This window comes from Scyliorhinus torazame, chromosome 13, assembly GCF_047496885.1.
Source record: "Scyliorhinus torazame isolate Kashiwa2021f chromosome 13, sScyTor2.1, whole genome shotgun sequence".
In the NCBI taxonomy this organism is placed as follows: Eukaryota; Metazoa; Chordata; class Chondrichthyes; order Carcharhiniformes; family Scyliorhinidae; genus Scyliorhinus; species Scyliorhinus torazame.
Genome location: NC_092719.1, coordinates 120,521,469 through 120,546,566, shown reverse-complemented (window position 1 = coordinate 120,546,566; position 25,098 = coordinate 120,521,469). Strand labels below are relative to the sequence as shown.

At 48.9% G+C, this 25,098-nt stretch overlaps 1 protein-coding gene across 2 annotated transcripts in view; it reads left to right on the top strand.

Annotated features, from left to right (window-relative positions):
• Positions 1–13,317, top strand: part of LOC140388259 (protein SSUH2 homolog) — a 143,460-nt gene extending 130,143 nt beyond the window's left edge. For both annotated transcript variants that reach the window (XM_072472117.1, XM_072472116.1), the window contains exons 10-12: positions 5,188–5,293; positions 6,342–6,449; positions 11,352–13,317. In XM_072472117.1, coding sequence (XP_072328218.1) covers positions 5,188–5,293; positions 6,342–6,449; positions 11,352–11,489 — 352 coding nt within the window. In that variant the 3' untranslated portion in view covers positions 11,490–13,317. The remainder of the gene's footprint in view (positions 1–5,187; positions 5,294–6,341; positions 6,450–11,351) is intronic.
• Positions 13,318–25,098: the final 11,781 nt, after the last annotated feature.

The window sequence follows — 25,098 nt, the reverse complement described above, 5'->3', positions numbered from 1 at the left end:
TTTATTCAAGATTTTTTTGGCCAAACATAACAGTACATAGTTTTTCTTTCAAACAACCATAAAGCAATATAAATAACAGTGGCCAATTTTAAACAAACAAATAAATAAATTATTTATAAACAGAAACAAAAACAGAACTAAATGGCAACTGCCTTGTCAAAAATAGTTACTCTCCAAAGATACAATCCAACAGTCTAATATACATTACCTATAACCAATGTCTATACATATACAATGACATCCCTGAGAGCCCGCCCGGATCCTCCCCGCCCCCCACCCCCCCGGGTTGCTGCTGTTGTCTTTCTTCCTTTTCATTCCCTCTATCGTTCTGTGAGGTAGTTGACGAAAGGTTGCCACCGCCTGGTGAACCCTTGAGCCGAACCCCTTAATACGAACTTGATCCGTTCTAACTTTATAAACCCTGCCATGTCGTTTATCCAGGTCTCCACGCCCGGGGGTTTGGCTTCCTTCCACATAAGCAATATCCTGCGCCGGGCTACTAGGGACGCAAAGGCCAAAACATCGGCCTCTCTCGCCTCCTGCACTCCCGGCTCTTCTACAACCCCGAATATAGCCAACCCCCAGCTTGGCTCGACCCGGACCCCCACCACCTTCGAAAGCACCTTCACCACCCCCACCCAGAACCCCTGTAATGCCGGACATGACCAAAACATGTGGGTGTGATTCGCTGGGCTTCTCGAGCATCTCCCACACCTATCCTCTACCCCGAAAAATTTACTGAGCCGTGCTCCGGTCATATGTGACCCTGTGCAGAACCTTGAATTGTATCAGGCTTAGCCTGGCACACGAGGTCGACGAGTTTACCCTACGTAGGGCATCAGCCCACAGCCCCTCCTCAATCTCCTCCCCCAGCTCTTCTTCCCATTTCCCTTTCAGCTCATCTACCATGATCTCCCCCTCGTCCCTCATTTCCCTGTATATGTCCGACACCCTACCATCCCCCACCCATGTCCCTGAGGTCACTCTATCCTGCACCTCCTGCGTCGGGAGCTCCGGGAATTCCCTCACCTGTTGCCTCGCAAAAGCCCTCAGTTGCATGTACCGAAATGCATTCCTTTGGGGCAACCCATATTTTTCCGTCAGCGCTCCCAGACCCGCAAACGTCCCATCTACGAACAGATCTCTCAATTGTACTACCCCAGCTCTTTGCCATGCTCCAAATCCCCCATCCATTCTCCCCGGAACAAACCTATGGTTATTTCTTATCGGGGACCGCACCGAGGCTCCCGTCCTTCCCCTATGCCGTCTCCACTGCCCCCAAATTTTTTATGTTGCCACCACCACCGGGCTTGTAGTGTATTTCTTCGGTGAGAATGGCAACGGTGCCGTCACCATTGCTTGTAAACTGGTCCCCTTGCAGGACGCCCTCTCCAATCTCTTCCACGCCGCTCCCTCCCCTTCTCCCATCCACTTACACACCATTGAAATATTGGCGGCCCAGTAATAATCATTTAGGCTCGGTAGTGCCAGCCCCCCCCTATCCCTACTACGCTGCAAGAACCCCCTCCTCACTCTCGGGGTCTTCCCGGCCCACACAAAACTCATAATGCTTTTCTCAATTCTCTTAAAAAAAGCCTTCGTGACCATCACCGGGAGGCACTGAAATACAAAGAGGAATCTCAGGAGAACCACCATTTTAACCGCCTGCACCCTACCCGCCAGTGACAGGGACACCATGTCTCATCTCTTGAAGTCCTCCTCCATCTGTTCCACCAATCATGTTAAATTAAGCCGGTGTAAGGTTCCCCAATTCTTGGCTATCTGAATCCCCAAGTACCGGAAGTCTCTTGTTACCTTCCTCAGCGGTAAATCCTCTATTTCCCTGCTCTGCTCCCCTGGATGCACCACAAACAACTCACTTTTCCCCATGTTCAATTTATACCCCGAAAAATCCCCAAACTCCCCAAGTATCCGCATTATCTCTGGCATCCCCTCCACCGGGTCCGCCACATACAACAACAAATCATCCGCATACAAAGATACCCGGTGTTCTTCTCCTCCCCGAACACTCCCCTCCACTTCCTGGAACCCCTCAGTGCTATGGCCAGGGGCTCAATCGCCAGTGCAAACAATAACGGAGACAGGGTACACCCCTGCCTCGTCCCTCTGTAAAGCCGGAAATAATCAGACCCCCGTCCATTCGTAACCACACTCGCCATCGGTGCCCTATACAGCAACTGTACCCATCCGATATACCCATCCCCAAAGCCAAATCTCCTCAGCACCTCCCACAGATAATCCCACTCCACTCTATCAAATGCTTTCTCGGCATCCATCGCCACCACTATCTCCGCTTCCCCCTCTGGCGGGGGCATCATCATTACCCCTAGCAACCTCCGTATGTTCGTGTTCAGCTGTCTCCCCTTCACAAACCCAGTTTGGTCCTCATGAACCACCCCCGGGACACAGTCCTCTATCCTCATCGCCATTACCTTGGCCAGAATCTTAGCATCCACATTTAAAAGAGAAATGGGCCTATAGGACCCGCATTGCAGCGGGTCTTTTTCCTTCTTTAGGAGGAGCGATATCGTTGCCTCTGACATAGTCGGGGGCAGCTGCCCCCTTTCCCTAGCCTCATTCAAGGTTCTCGTCAGAAGCGGGGCCAGCAAGTCCATATACTTCCTATAAAATTCCACCGGAAATCCATCTGGTCCCGGGGCCTACCCCGCCTGCATGCTCCCAATCCCTTTCACTACCTCCTCCATCTCAATCTGTGCTCCCAGTCCCGCCCTCTCCTGCTCCTCCACCTTATGAATTCCAGCTGATCCAGAAAGCTCATCATTCTCTCCTTCCCTTCCGGGGGCTGAGCTTTGTATAATCTTTCATAGAATGCCTTGAACACCCCATTCACTCTCTCCGCTCCCCGCTCCATCTCTCCCTCCTCATCTCTCACCCCCCCCTATTTCCCTCGCTGCTCCCCTCTTCCTCAGTTGGTGGGCCAGCAACCGGCTCGCCTTCTCCCCATATTCGTACTGTACACCCTGTGCCTTCCTCCATTGTGCCTCTGCATTACCCGTAGTCAACAAGTCAAATTCTACATGTAGCCTTTGCCTTTCCCTGTACAGTCCCTCGTTAGCTTTGTTAATGCTTCTGCGGTCTTTGTCAACACTACAACATCCATCCTGAGAACAAGAGTCACAAAGAACACTACACCACAGAGACTTTCAAACATTGCATTTTTTTCTGAAGGTTACTCAATTGTGATATTTAGTGATTTTGTTATTATGACATTTCAGCAAATCAGGTGTAAGTGTAACATGCATATTCCTCGTATGGTTTCTCTTTCTGCTCCTGTGCCGTTACCTCTGATATCCCCCAAGCATCTCTTGGTCTCCTCCCATTTCTCATCTACTTATTGTCCCTCACCGATATCATCTGAAAGTATGTCAGTTTCCAGATGCCCACTGACAACACACAACTCTACATCACCACCACACCTCCAGCCTGTCTCGAAATTTCCAGGCTTCTTTTCCGATATTAAGACCCAGAAAGTTGAGCAATAAGGTGAACGCAGATTTATTTACTGTCACAAGAAGTCTGCCCAAGGCAATAAATATATTTACAAAATACAGTCCCATTGGGAGAAGCAAAATGCCGGTCCCTGTACAGGCCGGCCTTTACACAGAGTTCTTATGAACACACACAGAGTTCTTATGAACACACACAGAGTTCTTATGAACACACACAGAGTTCTTATGAACCCTAGCTGGGTGGGCCTCCACCCACTAGCGGAGCAACTCATATTCCACTAGTCCCACAGGGGGATCAATCAGGGTATCCCCGTGGGCCTCCTGGGGGCTATTACACCCGACATCCAGTACTGGATCAGATTTTCTTCCAATGAAATATTGGGAAGACTGAAACCATTGTCTTTGGTCCGTGCTGCAAACATAGTTCCCTGGATACCAACTCCATCCCTCTCCCAAGCAACTGTCTGAGACTAAACCAGGATGGTTGCAATCCTGTTGTCCTATCTGACCCCATGACTGTGTATCTGCGGCATCACAAAGACTACCTATTTTCATCTCCATAACATTGCCTAAATCCGTCCTGCTTCAGCTTATTTGCCGCAGAAACTCTTATCCCTGCTTTTGTTGCCGCTATACTTACCTATACATGAAGGCTCCGCCTTCTCGACCTACCCCTCGCCTGAGATGTGGTGATCCTCAGGTTCAATCACCGCCAGTCAGCTCTCCCCCTCAAAAGGGAAAGCAGCCTATTGTCATCTGGGACTATGGTGACTTTACCTTTACTTACCTATTCCAAAGCTCTCATGTCCAATCTCCTTCCTACTACCTTCTGTAAATTTGAGGTCATCCAAAGATGATGCCTGGGCCTTATTCACACAAAGTTCAATTCACCCATTAACCCAGTGCTCACCGCTAACTGGCTCCCAGTTAAGCAATGCCTCATTTTTAACTTTCTCATCCTTGTTTTTAAATTTCTCCTTGGCCTCGCTCCTCACTATCTATGTAATCTCCTCCAGCCCCACAACCATCCCAGATCTCTGTATTCCTCTCATCCTGGCCTCTTGATCATCCCCAATTTCAATCGATCCACGATTGATGGCTGTGCCTTCATTCACTTGGGCTCCAAGTTCTGGAATTCCCTCCTTAAACCTCTCCGCGTCTCTATCTCTCTTTTCTCCTTTAAGACGTCCCTTCAAACCTAACTTTTTGATGAAGCCTTTAGTTATCTGACCTGAATGGGACTCAGGGTCAAGTGATGCGTTGTAATGTTCCAGTGACGTGTCTCAGGATGTTTTACTGTGATAAAGGTGACATGTAAATACAGGTTGTTTTTGTTGCAAAGTGACATTTTTCAAGAGTGGCACTTTGGGGTATGCTGGACTCGTTCAGAGATCGCACTGCAAAACTCTGCTTCTGCCATTCTACACAGTGGGGAGGAAGAGAAATGGCTGGAACATGATTTGGACATTATTGATTCTGCAACCTATATGCCCAACAATCAGGCTTCCACACCGGGAATAGGGCTCTGTAAAATGTTCAATTTCTAGATAGATATTTAATCAGAACAAAACTCTACATAGTTTTACTGGGGTACCAACTGAAAGATATTTCAGATTTTGAAAGGGGAAATTTAAAAACAGGATGCATTACTCATGGACTGTTGAAAGAATTGCCGTGTCCTCTGCTTCTTAAACAGGGAAAGCAACAAATTTGAACATATTGTTGAGCAGCAATGTGGATTTCCTACAGAACGCTTCAGCAAAGTCACCGGGCTGAAACTCTTCCATGATCAACAGATTCAAGTAAGAGATTAGGTAGACATGAGACTGAAAGACTTGTTGTGGAGTGGTTTATACTGCTTTTACCTGATGGCAATGAACTCAAAATGGGGTCAGAAGCCATCCTGCCCCTTTAACACTGGCAATGCAACCGGGTCCATTTTGAAAGGGACCCTATGACCTGCTGTCCAAAGTGCCCACTTGCTCTGGTCAACAATCCCATATTCATTTGAAAATGAGGATCTTATTATCCTGGGGGAAACCTTGGGGCAGCACGGTAGCATTGTGGATATCACAATTGCTTCACAGCTCCAGGGTCCCAGGTTCGATTCCGGCTTGGGTTACTGTCTGTGCGGAGTCTGCACATCCTCCCCGTGTGTGCGTGGGTTTCCTCCGGGTGCCCCGGTTTCCTCCCACAGTCCAAAGATGTGCAGGTTAGGTGGATTGGCCATGCTAAATTACCCATAGTGTCCAAAATTGCCCGTAGTGTTGGGTGGGGTTACTGGGTTATGGGGATAGGGTGGATGTGTTGACCTCAGGTAGGGTGCTCTTTCCAAGAGCCGGTGCAGACTCGATGGGCCGAATTCCCTCCTTCTGCACTGTAAATTCTATGATCTATGATCATAAATGGAACCCTTACTGCCATTTGCAGTCAGCACGGATCCAAACCGCCATCATGGGCATTCTGACCAGTTCCACGGATGATGGAGCCAAAGATGGCTGCTGCCGAAGGGGGAGTGTCAGATTATTTGTGTGGGCTCTGGAGGAGTGGGAATGCATCATCAGAGTTCACAAAATAATTTGGGCCGTTGCCATCCTGGGAGGCCCACTCTCCATGATGGTAACTTACCTTTGTTGTTTGGCACCGCATGTCTGCCAGACATAATAGAGTGCGGGATCTCAAAATCCCGGGGATCACTTTACTGTGGGAACGGGTGGACGATTGCATGATCATTCAAAAGTCTAAATTCAACTTCAATTTTGCCTTGTTCCCTCACTTTTCTTTGTGACTGAATATTTACATTTTAGCTCATGTCATATCCTTATGTCACATTTCCTTCCTGTTTCCTAGGTGTATCCTATAATGGACTTCCCAGATTCCAGGATTCAGCAGGTTTCCAAACAAGGGATCCAGGAACACTGGACTCAGTTTGGCAAAACTTCACGCATAATCCAGCAGGTGAGGTGAAAGGTAAAGCACTGTGAATGTTGGAAACAGAAAATGCTGGAAATACTCAGCAGACCTGGCAGCGCCTGTGGAGAAAGAAAGAGTTAATGGGCGGAATCTTGTTGAAGCGTGGGGGGCTCGCCCATCAGCTGCCGAGCCACTGAGACACCCACACTGCCCCTTTGCAGGTAGGTCTGACAAACCACAAGCCAACCAGGCAGTGTCAAGGCCACTTGGGCCTTGCCCTGAAACCAAGGCCCCCAGGGTTAGACGTCTCACCTCAGGAGAGCTGCTCTTGTGCTCAGCAGCACCACAAAGGAGGCTGTGGTCACTGCTGGAATGACAGGCACCAGAGTCCCAGGATTGTGGCGTGTCCGAGGTCACATATAAGTAATGGTGAGGGAGGGGGAGGGTTCACGGGGTGGGAATTGTGGGGAGAGGGGTGCAGCAGCAAGGTCAGCTGGGTGGCTCTCCACGGGCCACCACACCACCACCTGTCCCCCCAACGCCCTGATTTCCAGACCCCCTTGATCAGGCACTAAGTGTCTTTGACCAAAGGATCACACGCCCCTCCGAAGGCCACCCCCAGCTGCAGTTGGCAAATAGCCCACACAGGTTTACCTGTCGTACACGCCACACAGTGACGGCCCACCTGCAGCTAAGTTAATAGCGCCACTGGTGGGATAAGGTCCTTAAATGTCATTAATGGGCTATTTAAGAGCCTCAATCGGTGTCAGGATGGAAAGGTTCATATTGGGATAACCTGCCTCGAGCTTGAACAGGTGGGAGCGGGAAGCTGGCAGGGTTCAGGTTCGCCAACATCCCACCTAATTACTTGCCCTTCCTGTGTCCAAATCCGGTACCAGCGAGAGCAGAAGATTCCAATGTCCTTTTGTCAGAACGGGTGAGGGGAGATAAAAGCTGGAAGGTGGAGCAATCTAACAGCTATTTTAGACTGCAGCCTGTGTCTCAGGAAAGCAAGCTAATTGTGTCGCTCCTCCGTGTTTGGCTGTGGATAGCCCATGAAGCTGCCACCCACCATCCGGCACGGCGACACAGTGGTTATCACTGCTGCCTCAGTTCCAGCCTTGTGGAGCCTGCACATTCTCCCCGTGCCTGTGTGGGTTTCCTCTGGGTGTTCCGCTTTCCTCCCATAGTCCAAAAATGTACTGGTCAGGTGGATTGGTCAAGATAAATTGCCCCTGAGTGTCCCAAAGGTTACTGGGTTACGGGAATAGGGTGGGGGCATGTGCCTAGGTAGTGTGCTCTTTCAGAGGGTTGGTGCAGACTCGATGGGCCAAACCCTTCTGCGCAGTAGGGATTCTATATTTCTATGTATGTCCAATGAGTGACTAAAATGGTTACATGGTGGCCAATGTTCCATCTAAGCTGCACAAGTGCATGGCTGTGCAGCAATTGGGAATGTGCTGTGCAGGTAACAAACAGACTGTGCACAAGCAACATTTCCTTTAAGATGCGCAGCCATGCATCAATCTTAAAGGCACCATGCAGTGCAACAAATTGGCTGTGCACAGAAAACAGACATTAGAGGGAACATTGGTAGAGACAGTACAATATCACTGGAGAAAAATTGTCCATATGCGTGTGTGGTGGTGTTACTAAAAGGCTGCATACTAGCAACCTTTAGCAAAATCTCAAGCATTTATTTGGAAATATGGGGATAAGGCAGGAGGGGTGGGCCTAGGTAGAGTGCTCTTTCAGAGCGTAGGTGCAGATTCGATGGGCCGAATAGCCTCCTTCTGCACTGTAGGGATTCTATGGATAATAGGTTGAATAAAATATACAATTAAGCCTTGGTCAATACTCCATGTAACATCATGTGGAATGTGTTTCTGAGAGCTGATTGAGTCTTCCACCCAAGATAACCAGTAATTAAAGGATTTAAATACAGAAGCAGCTCATAGTTGAATTGTCAGGCATTAGTTCTGATATTGGTGCAGAGGAGCCCAGTCGTGAGCATAGTACAATTAGGCAAGTCCCCGGGAATACAGAGCCTGTTGATCTTGATGGCAGTGCTTGATTAAATACAGACTCCCTCGCCTGCCTCCTCCCCTGCCACTCACCAACAGCCAAGCTCATCTGGTCAGTCAGCTCCCTCCGCCAGCGGGATTCCTCCTGTAGTGAGGATTAAATAAGTCATGGTGCTGAGGATATGTTCAGTAAACTCTCACCTTGATTAATGGAGGTGGTCCTGTGGCACGGTGGGTAGTGTCTCTGACTATGAGCCGGGTTCGAGACCCACCCCAATCCCTGATGGCCAAGGAAGGTGCATTCATAATGCGGCCAAACAGGCTGAATATCAACCTGCAAAATTCTTCAAATGCAGAGCCGCATGGTGGCGCAGTGGTCAGCACTGCTGCCTCACAGCACGGAGGACTCGGGTTCGATCTCGGCCCCGGGTCACTGATCATGTGGAGTTTGCACATTCTCCCCGTGTCTGCATGGGTCTCACCTCCACAATCCAAAAAGATGTGCAGCATAGGTGGATTGGCCGCACTAAATTGCCCCTTAAATAAAAAAAATGAATTGGGTACTCTAAAATTATTTTTTAAATCCTTCCAATGCGCCAATGGCGGGCGGTAAGAGCAGGAGAGACTCCTGGTCATCCATACTTGATGCGGAGGGCCGCGTCTCAACCTCTCAACCTCCGGTGAGAGGCTAGCAACCTGTTCCAGAAAGAAAATCTCACTATGAGAGCAGATGAAAGTCTGCCCTATGTACCAATAGGTGTGGGAAGAGAAGCAACAACACCTTCTTTCACAGAGCCTCATCCAGGGTTCTAACTAATCAAGTTGCTCCAATCTGAAATCTTAACCATTCTCTAGGAACCAAATCATGCCTGTCAGGGAAATTAAATTGAGGAAATTGCATTCCTTGTTTCCAATAGGATGAGCAGAAATGCTTAATAAAAATCATTGGACTAATGTACCATCATGGAAAATATTATTTGTCTGAGTACATCAGATCTCAGCGGGGTCCAACATTCCCTGTCATCAGGAAGCAGCGCTTCATCATTCATCATGTTTCAGAATGGCTCATCTCAGAATGACTAAAATCATCTCACTACACAGACTTTATTTACTTCCTTTTAAATCCCCTTCCATTTGTTCTTTTCACTGACATGCAATGGGCAACAACACCACGATTGTGTGTGGAACCAGGAAGAATGTGGCGACTAGGGGCTTTACACAGTAACTTCATTTGAAGCCTACTTGTGACAATAAGCGATTTTCATTTCATTTTCATATTGACAAGGAGTCAATTGTTGGGGATTTCACTAATCTGCATTTAGATCATGCCTGTAACAAAGCAAAATATCTCAAAGGGCTTCAGAGCGGCCGATTTTCATGTGTGGACATTGACCGAGGGGAATGGCTGACTACTTGTCAATCATATTCTCATCGAGTTTTCACACATACACCTTTCCAGCAGCGGGAACTGGAATGTATTCTAGAAAAGAAATCCCACCTGACGTTTCTGCGTCCCATGCCACCTTCAGCTGAGGGATGCTGGCCTGAAGTGCGTTCGGTCCGTTAAGTAGGAGACCATGCACAATTCTGACCTCAACTGAGTTGAGTGGTGGGACTGCAACATCAAATCCTACCTCGCTGGTAGTGATTGGTAGCAGTTTAAAATGTGCATCCTTAAAGATACATGTACATCATATCACAACAAGTTAATTTCTTACTGAGCAGGGTTCAAACCTGGGTCCTTCCTGCTCTGTGTACTTTATTACTTACTGCACAAAGTGCAGTGTTTGGCCATTGGGACTATAAAAAGGCATTGGGTAAATTCCACCTTTGCCGGACCACTGCCTGAGCCTTCCTGCTGCCTCTTAGCAGTCACCATGACTCTCATCATTTGTTCAGATTAAGTCTCAGTAAGAAGTCTTACAACACCAGGTTAAAGTCCAACGGGTTTGTTTGGAGTCTCTAGCTTTCAGAGTGCAGCTCCTTCATCAGGTGAGTGAAGAGGTGGGTTCCACAAACACATCTATAGACAAAGTCAATGACGCAAGATGAATGCGAGTCTTTGCAGGTAATTAAATCTTTACAGGTCCAGGCGGTGCAACTGGAGAGAGGGATAATCACAGGTTAAAGAGGTGTGAATTGTCTCAAACCAGCACAGTTGGTAGGATTTCGCAAGCCCAGGCCAGGTGGTGGGGGGGGTGAATGTTATGCGACATGAATCCAAGATTCCGGTTGAGGCCGTACTCATGTGTGCAGAACTTGGCTATCAGTTTCTGCTCGGCGATTGTGCGTTGACGCGCGTCCTGAAGGCCGCCTTGGAGAACGCTTACCCAAGAATCAGAGGCTGAATGGCCTTGACTGCTGAAGTGTTCCCCGACTGGAGGGGAACATTTCTGTCTGGTGATTGTCGCGCGATGTCCGTTCATCCATTGTTGCAGCATCTGCATGGTCTCGCCAATATGCCATGCCTTGGGCATCCTTTCCTGCAACGTATGAGGTAGACAATATTGGCTGAGTCGCACAAGTATGCACTGCGTACCAGGTGGGTGGTGTTCTCACGTGTAATGGTGGTATCCACATCAGATTAAGTCTGTCTTTCATCCTGATCTACTGTTTATTCCTCATGTATTTATCTGGCCATAGCACAGAATGGCCATAGCACAGAAGGAAGCCATTCGGCCTGTCGTGTCCTTGCTGGCTCTCTGCAAGAGAACTCAGCCAGGCCCTTTCCCCCGTCTTTTCCTCATAACTACCGTAACCTTCTCTTTCAGCTAATTATCCAATGACCTTTTGTGTGCCTCCGCTGCACTGGCAGGCGCTGCATTTCAGATCCTCTAGCCATCCACTACACAAAATATGGCCATTTTGTCACATATTCCCATCTCCCTGTAACTCTAATGGTTTTTTTCCCTCCCTTTGACAGCGCCATACAGTTGAACTCATCCCTGTCACCGAAGTGCACTTCCAGTGGAAAAGAAAAGATCACAGCTACTTTGTGTATGGCACCGAAAATAAGGTTCATGCTCCAGAATATCCTGGCAAGAATTGCACAATTATTTGAAGCGATTTACACACCAATTTAATTTTTCCTTTACTGTACAACTTTTAAAATGTTTCCAATAGGTATGTACACATATCAATAGGAAGATTAATAAATGAATTGAAATATACATACACAAACATATAATAAACAGCTCTATATACTGAAATAATTCTTACTGCAGGAATGAGACAGAGATAAAGAACCCAAATGAATTGATCTTGAAAGTTGGCGCACAAAGTTCTCTGGCTATATGAAAGCAAGTTTTAAATTTTATCTGCACAGGCCATGCAGCCATTAAACTGTCATTCTGACTCAGGATTTCACCCACCATTTGGAGAACCAGTGGGAGCCCTGCTTCGCTTCCACGCAGAGTATCGACAGAATTAAGATCCCATCAGACCAGCGTTGTGCCTTCCCTGGAATTTAAGAACCGGGGCTTAGATGCACCGACCTTCCAAGAGTTACTGACCAATCAGAGGCCAGCAGCTCTCCATCCCTGGCAGTGACACTTGGGGGTGGTGTCACTGATGGATCTGGAGAGAGACTGAGGGGACTGGATTCTCCAGTCGCCAAACTGCTTGTATCTCGGTGGCGCACCATTCGCTGCCGGTGGGAATATTCCTGCTGCTTGCCAGTGGATTTCCCACTGAAGCCACCCCAAGCTGCCAGCAAACCCCTGGGCGGGGGTGCACTGCCGGTGGGAACAGAGGGTCTGATTCTCTGGAAACATTTCTAAGTGTCACCTGTGGCGGGTTTTTCAGGTGTGTCCTGCCAGCTCAGCCGGCGAGTTCCCCACTGTTATCCAATGACACTTAGTCACTTTTTTAGATCCTGGGGATTTTCTCACTGGTTAGAATTTTTTTCAGCACTGGGAAGCTGAACTGAGACATCGGGCTGCCATTTTGAAAAGGTACCCCAATCTTTAAGTGAGCTTGTAGACCCCCCACACTCCTACAAACATGGGCACTACCCCACACATCCCCAAGAGAGGACATTAAGCTTTGGGGCCCCCTCTGCAGGCCCTCCCCTAGCCCCCTTACAGTACCCCCTCCCTTCCAGGACCCCCACCCATCATCCCCCACAACCTCCCAGAGCCCCCTACTTACCTGCCCTGCATATCCCCACCCTTCAAACCCCCTTGACAGGGAATAATAAATTTGGGATTACATTATATATTTTGTGTTCTAACTATATTGTGATGGAAAATACAGGACATCCATTTTTATTCTATGGGAAATGAGAGAACACCTAGCCAAGCCTGCATTTTCCTCTGGAAATTTCCTCTGGCAGCAGGATTCAACGGATAGTGATTAGGGGCAAACACTGGCTGATTCTTCCCTTCTTAACCCAGTGGTACCATTCCAGTGGTTGCCCCAGATACTCACGCAGGCTGAGGACAGATTTTGCGCACTTTGGTTGAATTCAAAATTCCTAACTTTTCTTCACCATTCCTTTTAAGTAACCTGTGATGAAAAGCTTGCAACGCAACACAAACGTTTGTAGACCATAAACGACCAAGTAGATTTAAGAAAACGTTTATTAACACATACTAATATTTACAATATACACCACATCCCAATCGAGTCTGAACCGTCTGTACTATAACTTTATACAGAACTTAACTATGGATGATATAGGGTTCCCCGCCACTTTAGTGGGGGGAGCTTGTATTCGGTGAGATTCACGGGGAGATTGGTTTTCTCTCATTTATTCTTCATAATTTTGTATCAAATTAAATTCATTGTGTGTGTCTGGTATTTCTAACCAGTGAGAAAACTGAACATGTCCATTGCTTCTCAAGAGCATGCATCATGTGACAGGGAATAATAAATTTGGGATTACATTATATGGTTTTGTGTTCTAACCTTATTGTGACAGAAAGCACAGGACATCCATTTTTATTCCATGGGAAGTGCAACAATATCCAGCCAAGCCTGCATGGAACTCATTTTCCTCTGATACTTGAAAGTGAAGAGTTGTCGGGAGTATGAAGTGGATTCTTTTTTGCTCTCTTAATTGGACCAACTTTTTCACTGCCAATAGCACATATAATTTGTGCAGTCAGGTCATGATCATATTTATTCACAGGTCAAGATGCACATCTGGATGGGTGCAGGAGGAATATTGGTTATGGGGATTGATAAATGCTTGTAATTGAAATTCAATGACATTCAAAGGAGATGAATGCGGGGGGTGGGGAGGGACAGAAATGACGAAAGTCTTTGGCTCAAAAGAAGCTCTTCATTTTTTAAATACGTTTTTATTGGACTTTTACATTTTTTTTACAAATATTGCAACAAAGCAAAAGAAAACCATGAATGCATGAAACAGTCAACAACACCGAGATATATCAGACCCATCACTATAAAGTAGAACTAAGCACTAAGGGGGAATTACATTACGGATGTGATTCAGACAACACTTTGCGCCCAGCACCGGGAGAGGCCCAAATCAGTCTCCACGCTGGGCTCCGGACCGATCACGAGTCACCCGACTCACGGCACGATTTGGATCACACCCAATATCCTGACGCTGCCTTCACCTGATGCCCGGGAGTCACTGGCTGCACGGTCAGGGTGTGGAATCAGCTGAGGAGACATTTTAAGTTGGAGGGGATGTCAGTCTTGGCGCCACTGTGTGGGAACCACAGGTTCAAGCCAGAGGAGATGGATGGGATGTATGGGAAAATGGAGGGAGGAGGGGCTGGAAAGGGTTAGGGACTAGTACTCGGAAGGGAAGTTTGCGGGTCTGGAGGAGTTGCGGGAGAGGTATGAGTTGCCGAGGGGGGGTGAGTTTAGATATATGCAGGTGAGGGACTTTGCACGGAAAGAGTGGAGAATGTTTCCCAGGTTGCCGGAGTACACTCTGTTGGAGCAACTACTGCTCTTGGATAAGCTGGGTGAGGGTAGGACTAGAGATACATACGGATGGTTGGGGGACCTGGGGGAGGGGGGGGGAGGCGCAGGTGGTGAGGATCAAGAACAACTAGGGGGAGGAGTTGGGGGGGGAAATAGGCTGGGACTGTGCTGTGAGGTGAACTCAACCTCCTCCTGCACGAGGGTGAGCTTGATGCAGTTCAAGGTGGGGCATAGGGTAGGGCAGCAAGGTGACACAGTGATTAGCACTGCCACCTCACGGCACAAAGGTCCCAGGTTCTTCGATTCCGGCCCTGGGTCACTGTCCGTGTGGAGTTTGCACATTCTGCCCATGTTTGAGTGGGTTTCGCCCCCACAACCCAAAGATGTGCAGGGTAGGTGGATTGGCCACGCTACATTGCTCCTTAATTGGAAAAAATGAATTGGGTACTCTAAATTTTTTTTTTTTAAATGGTGCAAAGGCTGCATATGACTCGGGTAAGGATGAGTGGGTTCTTCCAGGGTGGTGTCCAATCGGTGCGAGAAATGTGGGTGGGGACTGGCAAATCATGCGCATATTTTCTGGGGTTGCGAGAAGTTGGACAGATAGTGGGAGGCGGTGTCCGGGACACTATCTAAGATAGTGTGGGGGGGGGGGGGGGGGGGGGGGGGGGGGTGGGGGGGGTCAGGCCGGAACCAATGGTGGCGATCTTTGGGGTATCGGAAGTGCCGGAACTGCTGGAGGGGATGTTGTGGCCTTCGCCTCTCTAATTGCCCGGTGAAGGATCGAGCTGAATCGGAGGTCAGATACACCGCCGGGGGTGGCGGCCTGGCTGGGGGACCTGTACAAATTTCTCTGGTTAGAGAAGATTAAGTTCAAGTTGAGGGGGTCAGCGGAGTGCTTCGCGTTGGGGGTTGTTCTTGACGCTATTTGAGGAATTGTTGATCGTGGGGTGGGGGGGGATAAAAGGGGAAAAGCTTTACAAACTGGACTGTGATTGTACGGAGTGTGTATTTTATATTTTGCTGTTTTTCCACATGTTTGGAATAAAGTATCTTCTTTTTAAAAAGGCCTCCAAAAAGCCACCAGACTCAAACCACTAGTTACTAGTCACAAAATCACAGATTAAATATTGTTTACATGATCAATGAGTAGATGTAAATTTAAGCAAGGCCATTGAGCAGGTGATTAATACAGTTATTTCACAAATGAGTAACAGAGGTCACAGAGCAGTTAAATCCGTCCGTGTACCCTGCGACCCCCGACAGCCCGCACACACACACGCTGAAAGGAACAATGACTTCTGAGGATATCGCTGTTTATACAGGATTATCTGCTGTTCTGGATTCAGTCAAAATCCAACAGATCTGGGGCGTCATTCTCTGACCCCCCGCCGGGTCGGAGAATGGCCGTGGGCCGCCGTGAATCCCGCCCCCGCCCCCGCCGAAGTCTCCTGTACCGGAGATTGGGCGGGGGCGGGAATCGGGCCACGCCGGTTGGCGGGACCCCCCGCTGGATTCTCCGGCCCGGATGGGCCGAAGTCCCGCCCAGAAATTGCCTGTCCCGCCGACGTAAATCAAACCTGGTATTTACCGGCGGGACCAGGCGGCGTGGGCGGGCTCCGGGGTCCTGAGGGGGGCGCGGGGCGATCTGACCCCGGGGGGTGCCCCCACGGTGGCCTGGCCCGCGATCGGGGCCCACCGATCCGCGGGCGGGCCTGTGCCGTGGGGGCACTCTTTCCCTTCCGCCTCCGCCACGGCCTCCACCATGGCGGAGGCGGAAGAGACTCTCCCCACTGCGCATGCGCGGGAAACTGTCGGCGGCCGCTGACACTCCCCCGCATGTGCCGGGAAACTGTCGGCGGCCGCTGACGCTCCCGTGCATGCGCCGCATTTCCGCGCCAGCTGGCGGGGCACCAAACGCAATTTCCGCCAGCTGGCGGGGCAACAAACGCCATTTCCGCCAGCTGGCGGGGCGGAAATCCCTCCGGCGTCGGCCTAGCCCCTCAATGTTGGGGCTCGGCCGCCAAAGATGCGGAGCATTCCGCACCTTTGGGCCGGCGCGATGCCCGTCTGATTGGCGCCGATTTTGGCGCCAGTCGGCGGACATCGCGCCGTTGGGGGAGAATTTCGCCCCAGGATTCAGCTCTTAGGAGATATTTATACCTTTCTCAGATAGCTGGCATTTTAAAGTTCCTCAGAATGAATAAGCTAAGATTCATTTAGCCACTCATCTTCTTAATACATATCTTGTGAGAAGTTATACACAGAATACAAAGACCTCCAGTTACTCACACAATTTGACACCTCTTCTTCCAAAAACCTGCAGCCAGATCAGCCGCGGATGCTGTGTTATTATGATAACCTTTAATAAAGTAATTTAATTATTTTTTTTAATGATCAAACAAATTATCAAGGGCCCTCACACCTTGGTAGTCAATGGAATTAGGGTTTATAAGTGGTGGGTAGTTTCAACATCACAATCACCTCCTGTTGTAACACCAGGCAGTAATGAGAAACGAAAGGCAAAACTTTCAATGCAAAGGAATAATGGGCGAGGAAGTAATTCTCCTGAACACACTTTGGGAACCCGTCTTCCCCTTTGCCCATATGGTATTGCTATCCCACTTAGTATTAGGACAAATGAAATACTGTATCCCATTATCAAGGGGCTATGAACACCGGAAAGAAGAAAAATGTTCCTCACTTTATAACACTAATGACATCAAGTGGCTGAACCCAGGAACTGCAAGGGAGCAGCACAATGTTTGCTGTTCAATATCGAAAAGAATAGTACATCGGGTACAGCCAATGAAGTACTTTTGAAGTGCAGTGACTGTTGCAAGGTAGGAAACGCAGCAGCCAATCTGCGCACAGCAAGCTCCCATAAACAGTGACGTGACAATGGGTAGAATTTTACAGCCCCTCTCACAGGAGGGAGTTTCCAGTCCTGCCAAGGTCAATGGAGTTTTGAACGACTCGCCGCATTTCCTGGCCCCACCCCACCGCGACATGGCTGCACAATTCCACCCAATAACTCAATAACAACAACAAAAACAATTTGCAGAAGCTTATATAAGCTCCTTTAACATAATGAAACATCCCAAGAAGCCTCACAGGAGCATTATTAAAAACGTATGACCCTGCTGATGACAGGGGGACTGGAGAAGGGGGTAGTGTCGGTGGTTTACGGAGCTATTTTGGAAGAGGAGAAGGCACCACTGGAAGGGATCAAAGCAGAGTGGGAGGAAGAGTTGGGAGAGGGTATGGAGGAGGGGTTCTGGACTGAGGTGCTCTGGAGGGTGAACGCCTCCACCTCGTGCGCGAGGTTGGGCTGATACAGCTGAAGGTGGTGTGTAGAGCACACCTCAAAAGGGCAAGGATGAGCCGGCTCTTTGAGGGGGTAGAAGATGTGTGTGAACGTTGCGGGGGGGCCCACAAACCACATTCATATGTTTTGGTCCTGTCCAAAGCTGGAGGATTACTGGAAGGAGGTTTTTAGGGCAATCTCTAAAGTGGTGCACGTGAAACTGGACCCGGCCCCTCTGAAAGCCATATTCGGAGTGTCAGACCAGCCAGGGTTAGAAATTAAATGAAAAATGAAAATCGCTTATTGTCACAAGTAGGCTTCAAATGAAGTTACTGTGAAAAGCCCCTAGTCACCACATTCCGGCGCCTCTTCGGGGAGACTGATACGGGAATTGAACCGTGCTGCTTGCCTGGGAACAAAAGAGTAACATTTGAGTAACCGATACTAAGGCAGACACCCCGGTGCCAGGGGTGGCGGGGGGACCTGTTGGAATTTTTGACTCTTGAGATGGTTAAGTTTGAACTGAGGGGAAGGATGGAGGGGTTCTACAATTCATGGGCATTATTCATTATGCACTTTCAAGAATTGGATAACATCGAACATTAGTGGGGGGGGTTGGGAATGGTATGTGTTAATGGTGACTATGGATGATTCCTGATTCATTTTTGTTATTTGTTTATGTTAACATGCGGGTAGTTGTTTGGGGGTTGGTGGGAGGATGGGATTGTTGTTGTTGATATGGGGATTGACATTATATTCGTTACTGCTTATTGTTTATTGTTGACGGGTGCAAATTTGGGAGAAAATGTGAAAAAGGAGGAGAATAAAAATATTTTTTTAAAAAACATATGACCCCAAAACACAGAAGGAGATATTAGGTTAGATTTCCACATGCTTGGCCAAAGAGTTTTAAGGAGTGTCCTAAAGGGAGAAAGGAAAACAGAGAGATGGACAGATATTGGGAGTACTTTCCAGAACTTGGGCACTAGGTAACCTTTAGGGCTGAATTCTCCAGTTCCCATCACTGGCAGTGAGAATTGCGATCAGGCGGAGAATAGCGCGGTGAGAAATCGCGGATTATGCCCGCCAATGATTCCTACACCATGCTCCAGTCCCCCGCTGGCAGCTTTAGCGAGGTTTGGGCCCGCGGCGGCAGGTCCATGCAAAACAATCATTTGCATGGATTTAAATATCATTAGCTGGTTCTCAAAAATTCTCAAAAATTGTCAGGCTTCATGGGGTGGTTTCCTGGGCTAGGGGGAGTAGCAGGGAACGACTTGGTCCGTAGACTCGAGATGTCCCCTCGGGATTGGGGTGGCCTGGCTCAGACCGCCATTGCTGCAGTATGTGATTTAAGTGCACCCACCTGGTGTTACAGGCTCCTGGCTGCTCACACTGCTGACCACTCACTGTGTCCTGTAAAATGTTCAGAGAGCCTCTGGTAATGTGGGAGCCCACCCAGGCCACCCCACTGGAAACTCCCATACCCCAGTGGTATCATCAAGGGGATTTGCGTGGCCATGCTTAATCACTGGCCCACCAGGTGTTAGCACTCCTCAATGCCCTCTACAGAAGTGCAGAAGAAATAAGGGATTAGCAAAGCTCAACCCAACCAGAGGACACCTGCACCGTGACCTTTGGAATCCTCCCTGGCATACTGGCCCTCTCAGAGTAGAGGCCTCAATAGTGACCCCACACCCCACAGGATCACGAGCTGTCTCCTCCTGGTAAGGCTGGCGACAATGACTGCCTCTGCCAGCACCTCCCAGGCGCTGTTCAGGAGAGTGGGCTTGAATTTGCAACCCACCCTAGGGACCTATCCTCCTCCTCATTGGCATCGAGCAGTGGGTCCACTTTAGACTCCTGAAATGGAGGTCGGGTAGGTCTTCTCTGAGCCATCTTCATGGCTGCAATGAGTGTGGGTGAGTGGAGTGCTTAAAAACTGCTCCAGCTGCCAGGCTGTTTAGTGCTAATTCCGACCCCAGCGGTCAAACTGCCCGCTGGCCTGGGAATTGCTTCCAATTCTCGCCGGCAAAGTGCTGGCCCATTTGCATGTCCTGAACCGTGAATAGCACCCCCCAGCAGAAAGACGATTCACACTGTAATAGCGCACGAGACACACGGGGCTGACTCGATTGATCTCCCCATGGCGTTTGCGGAATACGAGCTACCCCATTGAGGAACGGTGGCCTAACAGTGGAGTTCATTACAATGTACCAATAAAAGCTGGCCACTTTGGAACGAGCATCTTTGTATGGTCCCGGCTGGGACTAGATGTATTCCCCATCACTTTGCAACCTTGCATTTACTTACTGAATAAACCTCTTTGTTTAAATCTTTCTCGGTGCATTGCACAATGGATTAGAAGTCCATCCTCGTTGCCAGTATTACAATCACAGTATTCCCAAGAAGGATCTGAACAGAGATGTTTATTCAGCAAGTAAATGCAATGCCAAAAAGCGGCAGGAAGTACATATAGTCCCAACTGGGACCATCCAAAGATGACGGTACATTTCAACGAGCCCGCTGTTAGGCCACCGCCCCTCAGTCGGGGAGCTCGTTCTCCACGAGTCCCAGGGGGAGATCAATCAGGTTGTCCCCATGGGTCTCATGGTTTTTTTTACATGCACGCCATTAAGTTCCGGTGGGAACACTTTGGGCTGGCTTCTCCGCCCCGACGCGCCACATTTCTGCCTCGGCGGGATTCTCCATTACGCCGGCTGGTCAATGGGGTTTCCCATTGTGGGGTAGCCCCACGCTGATGCGAAACCCCATTGAAAACGGAAACCCCATTGAAATCCCCAGATGAAAAGGGAGAATCCTGCCGGCGGAGAAATCAGCGCTTATTCTTTTACGGGATGTGGGTGTCACTGGCGAGGCCCGTATTTGTTGCCTCTCCCTACTTGCGCTTGAACTGAATGGCTTGCAATCGAGGGCAGTTAAGAATCAACCACATTACTGGAGTCACAATAGGCCAGGCCAGATAAGGATGGCATATTTCCTTCCCTAAAGGACATTGGTGAATCAGGTGGGTTTTTCCAACAATCGATGATAGTTTCATGGTCACCTTTACTGACGCGAGCTTTATGTACTGCTGTGGGGAAATTTTAACCCATGTCCCCGGAGCATTAACCTGGGCCCCGGGATTACCACGACACCAGGTACATTACCGCTACACCAGGGACATTACCACTACACCATGGACATTACCGCTACACCAGGGACATTACTGCTACACCATGGACATTACCACTACACCACGGACATTACCACTACACCAGGGATATTACCACTACACCACGCCATTACCACTACACCAGGGATATTACCACTACACCAGAGACATTACCGCTACACCAGGGACATTACCACTACACCACGGACATTACCACTACACCACGGACATTACCACTACACCATGGATATTACCACTACACCGTGAACATTACCACTACACCATGGACATTACCACTACACCATGGACATTACCACTACATCGTGGACATTACCACTACACCACGGACAATACCACTACACCAGGGATATTACCACTACACCACGACATTACCACTACACCAGGGATATTACCACTACACCAGAGACATTACCGCTACACCAGGGACATTACCACTACACCACAGACATTACCACTACACCACGGACATTACCGCTACACCATGGACATTACCACTACACCACGGACATTACCACTACACCACGGACATTACCACTACACCGTGGATATTACCACTACACCGTGAACATTACCACTACACCATGGACATTACCACTACATCGTGGACATTACCGCTACACCACGGACATTACCACTACACCATGGACATTACCACTACACCATGGACATTACGACTACACCACAGACATTATCACGACACCAGGGACAATACCACTACACCATGGATATTACCACTACACCACGACATTACCACTACACCAGGGTCATTACCATTACACCACAGACATTACCGCTACACCAGGGACATTACCACTACACCACAGACATTACCACTACACCACGGACATTACAGCTACGCCAGGGACATTACCACTACACTGCGGACATTACCGCTACACCACGGATATTACCACTACACCTTGGATATTACCACAACACCGTGAATATTGCCGCTACACCATGGACATTACCACTACACCACGGACATTACCACTACACCGAGGACATTACCAATACACCCGAGACATTACCACAACACCACAGGCATTACATCTACACCAGGGACATTACTGCTACACCAGGGACATTACCACTACACCGCGGACATTACCACTACACCGTGGGCATTACCGCTACACCAGGGACATTACCAGTACACCACAGAACTGACTGGTGCACCAGGGACATTACCACTACACCATGGATATTACCACTACACCACGACATTACCACTACACCAGGGTCATTACCACTACACCACGGGCATTACCACGACACCAGGGACATTACCTCTACACCAGGGACATTACCGCTACACCATGGACATTACCACCACACCATGGGGATTACCGCTACACCAGGGACATTACCACCACACCATGGGCATTACCACTACACCATGGACATTACCACTACCCCACTGACATTACCACTACACCATGGACATTACCACTACCCCACGGACATTACCACTACACCACGGACATTACCACTACACCGTGGACATTATCACTACACCACGGACACCACTGACATTACCGCTACACCATGGACATTACCACTACACCATGGACATTACCGCTACACCATGGACATTACCACTACACCATGGACATTATCACTACACCACGGACACCACTGACATTACCGCTACACCATGGACATTACCACTACCCCATGGACATTACCACTACACCATGGACATTACCACTACACCACGGACATTACCACTACACCATGGACATTACCACTACCCCACGGACATTACCACTACACCACGGACATTACCACTACACCACGGACATTACCACTACACCACAGACATTATCACTACACCAGGAACATTACCACTACACAACAGACATTACCACTACACCACGGACATTACCTCTACACCATGGACATTGCCACTACACCAGGGACATTACCGCTACACCAGAGACATTACCTCTACACCAGAGACATTACCACTACACCACAGACATTACCGCTACACCACAGACATTACCGCAACACCATGGACATTACCGCTACGTCACAGGCATTACCGCAACACCACGGACATTACCACCACACCAGGGACATTACCTCTACACCACGGACATTACCACTACACCGTGGACATTATCACTCCACCACAGACATTACCACTACACCAGGGACATTACCGCTACACCAGGGAGATTACCACTACACCGCAGACATTCCCACTACACCAGGGACATTACCGCTACACCATGGACATTACCACTACACCAGGGACATTACCGCTACACCATGAACATTACCACTACACTACAGGCATTAACGCAACAGCACGGACATTACCACTACACCAGGGACATTGCCTCTACACCACGGACATTACCACTACACCAGGGACATTACCGCCACACCAGGGAGATTAACACTACACCACAGACATTACCACTACACCACGGACATTACCACTACACCATGGACATTACCACTACACCAGGGACATTACCGCCACACCAGGGAGATTAACACTACACCACAGACATTACCTCTACACCACGGACATTACCACTACACCAGGGACATTACCGCCACACCAGGGAGATTAACACTACACCACAGACATTACCACTACACCAGGGACATTACCGCAACACAATGGACATTACCGCTACACCAGGGACATTACCGTTACACCACAGATATTACCGCTACACCATGGACATTACCTCTACACCACGGACATTACCACTACACCAGGGACATTACCGTTACACCACAGACATTACCGCTACACCATGGACATTACCACTACACCATGGACATTACCACTACACGACGGACATTATCACTACACCACAGGCATTACCACTACACCATGGACATTACCGCTACACCAGGGAGATTACCACTACACCATGGACATTGCCGCTAAACTACGGACATTACCACTACACCGTGGACATTATCACTACACCACGGACATTGCCGCTACACCATGGGCATTACCACTACACCACAGACATTATTACTACACCACGGACATTACCACTACACCAGGGACATTACCTGTACACCATGGACATTACCACTACAGCACGGACATTACTACTACACCATGGACATTACCGCTACACCATGGGCATTACCACTACACCAGTAACATTACCACTACACCAGGGACATTACCTCTACACCATGGACATTACAACTACACCACGGACATTACCTCTACACCATGGACATTACCACTACACCACGGACTTTACCACTACACCAGGGACATAACCGATACACCACGGACATTACCACTACACCACGGACATTATCACTACACCAGGGACATTACCGCTACACCACGGACATTACCTCTACACCAGGGAAATTATGACTACACCATGGACATTACCACTACACCACGGACATTACCGCTACACCACGGACATTACCGCTACACCAGGGACATTATCACTACACCAGGGATATTACCACTACACCATGGACATTACCGCTACACCAGGGACATTATCACTACACCAGGGATATTACCACTACACCAGGGACATTACCACGACACCAAGGACATTACCGCTACACCAAGGACATTACCGCTACACCAGGGACATTACCGCTACACCAGGGACATTACCGCTACACCAGGGATATTACCACTACACCAGGGACATTACCACTACACCAAGGACATTACCGCTACACCAGGGACATTACCGCTACACCAGGGACATTATCACTACACCAGGGATATTACCACTACACCAGGGACATTACCACTACACCAAGGACATTACCGCTACACCAGGGACATTACCGCTACACCAGGGATATTACCACTACACCAGGGACATTATCACTACACCAGGGATATTACCACTACACCAGGTACATTACCACTACACCAGGGACATTACCGCTACACCAAGGACATTACCACTACACCAGGGACATTACCGCTACACCAGGGACATTACCGCTACACCAAGGACATTACCACTACACCAGGGACATTACCGCTACACCAGGGACATTACCGCTACACCAGGGACATTACCACTACACCAGGGACATTACCACTACACCTTGGATATTACCTCTACCCCACGGACATTATCACTACACCATGAACATTACCACTACACCACAGACATTACCACTACACCACAGACATTACCACTGCACCACGGACATTACCACTACACCAGGGACATTACAACTACCCCACGGACATTATCACTACACCACAGACATTACCACTACACCACGGACATT